At 31.1% G+C, this 6,000-nt stretch overlaps 1 protein-coding gene across 1 annotated transcript in view; it reads right to left on the reverse strand.

Moving 5' to 3' along the window:
* Positions 1-5,780, reverse strand: part of LOC148280263 (uncharacterized) — a 105,870-nt gene extending 100,090 nt beyond the window's left edge. The window contains exon 1 of the mRNA XM_088228588.1: positions 4,571-5,780. Coding sequence (XP_088084714.1) covers positions 4,571-4,781 — 211 coding nt within the window. The 5' untranslated portion in view covers positions 4,782-5,780. The remainder of the gene's footprint in view (positions 1-4,570) is intronic.
* Between the last annotated feature and the right edge of the window lie 220 nt (positions 5,781-6,000).

Genomic DNA, 6,000 nt, shown 5'->3' on the forward strand with positions numbered 1-6,000 from the left:
TCCGTCTAAATTTATGGTTTGGCATCGGTAAAAGCCTTTTCTAAGAAACCAGGTGCAAATTTCGAATAGGATTTGGTGTAATGTGGAACTTTGAGCTTCAAAGTGGTGTGAAAATTCAAGGAAATATAATAGTGTTTGAAAATATTCCAAAAAAACAAGTTTTTATCATCATTTATATTGTCTTATTTTAGTAGATATTTTCCTTGTTGGAAAAAATGTTTTAATAAACCTAAAAAAATACATGTTTTTAATGCAACTATTTTTTTTAAAATCTGTAATAACGTTCATCATCATCATTCCCATTCTATACCCAATGGTGCATAGGGCACTGCATTAGTGCACCAATCGCAGAGTATCCTTTTTTTATTCCATGAAGGTGAGATTATTAATCTTACGCTTCAGGTGCCACTCAAGGACGTATGAAATATTCTACTGTAAAATCATAGTCAAAATAGCTTTGTCTTCAAAGGTGTAAAAAGTTACAATAATCTTCCGAATGAACTAAAAACTATTAAAAATAATATATCAGTAAATAAATTTAAAGTTGACCTAAAGAAATTTTTTGAACTCGTGTACAAACAACATTAAATTTTAATCAGCAGAATGTATTATTGTTTTATGTTTTTTCTTTATATATCCTATGTTTTTATTTTTCTTTTTATGTACTTGTAAATAAACAACTAAATCAGTGTAAGTCTCTCTCCAAGCACAAGAGTTAGTCTCTTTTTTGGAGAGTTACAGTGATAACATTTATAAGTTGTGTAAAAGTAGATATGTTTAGAATTTAACAAAAACATGAACTTTTTTTATCAAATTTATGAATAAATTTATTTTTTAAAAATGACCCTATTAAATAAATATTTTATGTCAACCATGTCGAGAATCAAAGCCGAAACCTCATGCATGGTAGGCAAACGCGCTGACCACTACTTCAAGAGTCCGATTGTTTGTTTTTGGTGTTACTCGTTATTAAAAATTAACAGCACGAAAAAATATGAAATCCCCCTTGTTTCACCTTTAGTAGCATGTTAAGGTTAACATATTAAAGGTAATATTATTGTTTAAATATTGAAAAATACCTCCGTCATCATCAAACCCTTATCCATTCTCAATGGTGCATATGGCACTGAATTTAAAATCGAATTCAGTGTATCTCGATCATCTGTTATATAAAGGCTCAACTTAGTGATCAGACTGATCAGTCTTACGTTTTGAGGCCAGTGCAGGGATCATGAAATGCTGCAACGTAAAACCACCTTTAATGCAAATATTTCATTGAAACCATACTAATAATAAAACCCGGAATCTCAAGCATAGTGGGCCAACGCGCCACTATACGATAAGGCGGACTTTTTGCCACTTGATTTTCTTTTATTCACTTATTTATTTAACACTTCATGTACATTTACATTTTATGTACATTAAGAATCTTATAATTTTAAACAAAAATAAAATAAAAATCTACACTATACTAAAATAAGAATGAACTCTTTCGGGATTTTAACCTGAGAATAGCCACCGAGTAAAAAAAAAAACATCGCATCGCTTTATTGTGAAATAATTACACAAAAAATATTCGAGATACAAGAGCGCAATTTATGCAGTTTTTATATTGGCTTTTATATCTTCTCATTACAATTGCGTGCCTTAAAATAAAAATCATGTAGGTATATGGCATTGTCAACAATGATTGTTTCAGATATAGTAAAATCAGCACATTTTTTTATCCAAGTGCTCATGCATATTAATTTAATTTAAGTCAAACATTTGTGGGAGGTGGGTGTATTTGAATGGATGTTTAAGTAGGTACCAACTGAAATCGATTTCCATAAATTGTTTTTGCGATACATCTGTTAAATCGGAAACAAAGCGTCAAATTAATTGCTTCGTCGGCAAATAAATACAATTTTATAAGCCCGCTGAGATTGATTTAACTAACCTAGCTAAAATTATCAAATGGATTAATAAATACGGAGCCATAGACAAATTTTACAGGTAGCATATACATGAGGTAATGTAGATGGGTATTTTATCTAATAATTGATTATTTAATTTAACTTCATCTAGACCCGTATTACAATGGGAAGTTAACTTCAATTGTCTTTAAAGTTAAATCAAATTTTCTGTTAGAAAAACTGAATAAGAATGCAGATATTTTTTTTTTTGAAAACATGTTTAAAAACTAGTTTCCGAGAAAGATATTTTAATTTTTATACAGATTTACATATTTTCGTGCATAAAATTCGGTTTTACTTTACAGTCAATTTAAGATAACTCCTTTAATTTCCATTGTAATCGAGGCCCAGAACCCTAGACAAATTAACACATTATTTTTGTAAAATTCGACGACTTGGTAAGTAATAATGCAGAGAACTCTCCTCATTCAATGCTTTTGTATCTATTTCAATTGCATTGAATGTTATGAAATAAATACTTAATATTTTATAATTTTTTTAATATTTTAGTTTGTCTTTAACTTTCCACTGCAGTTTTTAAAGGAAACGTTGGTTATTAGTTTACATTCAAAATAAACTTTTAAAATACTATAACTTATTTTTTGTAATTATTGTGGTATTATGTGAGCTTTGATTAAGAAAAATCGTTTCAAAAGTAATGTTAATTAATTAGTAAGATTACAATTATTTATTAATTCAAAATTACACTCGTTTAAATATAAGGCTTTTTAGGCTGTGCCTGTGTCAAGCCATAATAAATAACAATAAAATATACAAAGTAAAATTAATTAGATTAAAATAAAATGACATGTGATACAATAAAATTACAATCCAGAAAAACAAGGTATAAGTATCAAATAATAAAATATAATTTAAAAAAGATAATCAGACATAAATATTAAAATATAAATAATACAAATTCCGATTCATACATAATCAAATATATAATATAAAAGTATCATTGAAACCAACAAAATAATAGTACAATAGTAAAGTATAATAGTATTGAAAAAAAAAAACAAAATATTAGTATCATTGAAATCAATAGAAGAAGAATATATAATATTTATATATATATATATGTATATATATATATATATATATATATATAAACATAATTGAAATTATACCTAATTGAGATATGGTTTCTAGAAACTCACTCTTAATTCTATCTGTAGTAAGAAATAGGAGTAATAAATAAAATACCAAATAAGATTGAGTACTAAATTAAATAATACAAAAATACATATTGAAAAAACATAAAAATATCAAGTTATATAATAATACATTACTTATCACATGCATCTATAAAGACATTGACGGTTAGAATATTATTAAGGTTTATACTATATTATTAAGGCTTCTATTATTTAAAGTTTTTAGAATAATATTTTTTTTACCTGACTAAAGCGTTTATTTTATTTAATGGAATATAATCTGAGAATTTATAATGCAAGTACTCAAAAGTACGATAATTTTACATTATTGCGTTTCGTTAAATTTCTTAAAAAATATTACAATCTTTTGATACCTACATTGTTTTAATAAGTTAAATCGATATATTTCTTTTTTTTTTGAACAGAAAAAAAACAGTGTTTCACAACAGACCAGGTGGCCCAATTACAGTGGTAAATTACAGCACAGAACACCCTGATGAAACCTTATTTTGGATGTATAATAATGTATTAGGTACGAACATATTACTTTTACAGTGACGATTCCAAACATAAAATAAAATTAAGTATATGGTATGTATTGGAAACTCCTTGATGATTTTACGAATGTTTTAGCTTACTGTTTACCACATTGATGTGTCATGTATATTTTTTTCTTTTCAATTATTGTTTTGTTTCTGATCCTATATAATATTTGTGATGGTTTGTATATTCATGTGTCTGTGTCAGCTAATTTCTCGTCCCAACTCAAAACAGGACTTTTAGTCCCATTGAGTAAGGACTTATGTCTCAAATAATGTGTAATAAACAAACTATAAGTAAGTTAATAAATTGCAATTTATTTATGTTGGCAAACAGTATTGTTACAAAATAATATTGGGCGGATTATGATTTTAAGAATATTTAGTCAGCTTTATAGAATTGAAATCAACTTAAAATAGTAAACTAATATCACTTATGTTTAATTTATAAGAATAAGTCCTTTTAATAAATTTACTTCTTGCATTATTTCAATGCCAATGAAATAGTAAAATCTTAAGTAATCATAATCAAGTACTAATCATCAAAAAAATATAATAAACTATTTTCTTACTTTATGTTGGTACTTATTCGATTTTCTCTATTCTCAAAATAAAATAATGGTGTCCAGAATACTGCACTAAGAAAATATTATTATCTTCGTTTGCATGGATATAAAAATGATCAGACGAACTGTTAAATGATGCCTATTAAATTATTTAGACTTTTAAAATTTGTATTTACCGATAGAAGTGAACATATTTCAATTTTATTTTGTATTTTTTGTATTTATACATTTTGAGTTTTGCCATTTTTTCCCCCTAAATTTAAAACGTTTAAGGCATTACACTACTTAAGTAAATATGCATTTCATTTTTACTCGATTCAAATGATACAAGTTTCAGAGATATGTGAACTTACCATGAATCGCATAGTGTCCGTCCGCCAGCGGCGTGAGGCCGTCCCTCGGGGGGCGCCGGGGGCCCGCGCCCCCCTGGCCCTGGCGGTCCCGCGCCATGATGGCCGCTATGGAGAAGTCCGTGGCGCACGGCCTCAGGGTGCAGTCGTCCTCCATGCCGCCCCGGGCCCCCCTCAGCTCGCGGTAGTAACGCAGCTCGTTCTGCAACAACATCAAGGGGGCGCCACTGGACCGGCGGGCGGTGCACTAATCCCGGGGAAAACCGACTCGCGCCGAACGGTTTTGACAACCGTCAAATTTTCCGGGACGGTTTTCTTTATAAGTGTTAACTGTTCGAACGCACCGAGTTTTATAACTTTTTTCAACAGTTCACTCAATAAAGTGCCTTGGCGTTTCCCGTCTTAATTAAATAAAAGGAAACAAGAATGTTTTTGTCAAAACAATACGATTATCTGTTAACCCACTAATGGATAGTAAATTTACTACCCGGGATTCCTAAAAATTTGGCTGAATAAAATAAAAACAAGAAACTTGAATTTAATTTTTTTACCGGCTTTTAAAAACGTTTCCAAATTCACTATCCTATCACTATATCACAGTTAAAGTTTAAAGATAATTTCACTAAAATTTACCGGAATCTTTAGAAAACTATTTCTAGTCCATTTTGATATCTTTTGTCTGTCACTGACTCCATATTCATCGCACGCTTATGACACATGAGTGACGCTTCTTGCACCAGCGCCGAGTCTCACGTGACATTGACAACTTCTCGGGTTGGCTGACACGTCTCAACTGACATTTCTTATTCAGGTTCGCCCATCAAGCTATCACTGTCCCGGGATACATTTTCTTTCTAACGTATCTGTCAACAGTCATAACAAAACATGATTCAATTTCACAACGTCGAATACATTCACATGCTATTCATCGAACCGAATTTATACGTAATTGTTCATCAAAACAAAAAATCTAGCATTTCATTTTTGAGACGATCAATTTTTTCTACCAAGAAAAACACTTTGGTAAAGAAAGTTAATTTTATTCACAAGCTTTTACATTTCGCCTCGATAATGAAATTGGAAAATTTTTGAAATTTTCTTTGGAACGATATGAAAAATTTTCCCCGCGCGCGGTAAACACGTCGCGTTCGATTTGAGATTTCGCCGTCGGATTTTCTCGCTACTTGTGTCGAACCGCGGTAGCGAGCGCCGCTGCCAGTGGCGGACGGTGCTGTGCCGATAGTCGGGCGGCGGCCCACGTGCTAGAGCCCGCCCCTTCCCCCCCACCCGCGGGGGGCGGGCCCCGGGAAGCCCCGCCCGCTTCACGCTATCTTTTGTTTTTCTTGTTATTGCACTCGCCTCGCGATCACACTGCTATGATTGGAAATATCGTGGATTTATTAAGAGTGGTTTTGCATGTCACGAATCTTGCA

This window comes from Micrasema longulum, unplaced genomic scaffold, assembly GCF_059751315.1.
Source record: "Micrasema longulum isolate JH-2025_06_02 unplaced genomic scaffold, ASM5975131v1 h1tg000597l, whole genome shotgun sequence".
NCBI classification, from domain to species: Eukaryota; Metazoa; Arthropoda; class Insecta; order Trichoptera; family Brachycentridae; genus Micrasema; species Micrasema longulum.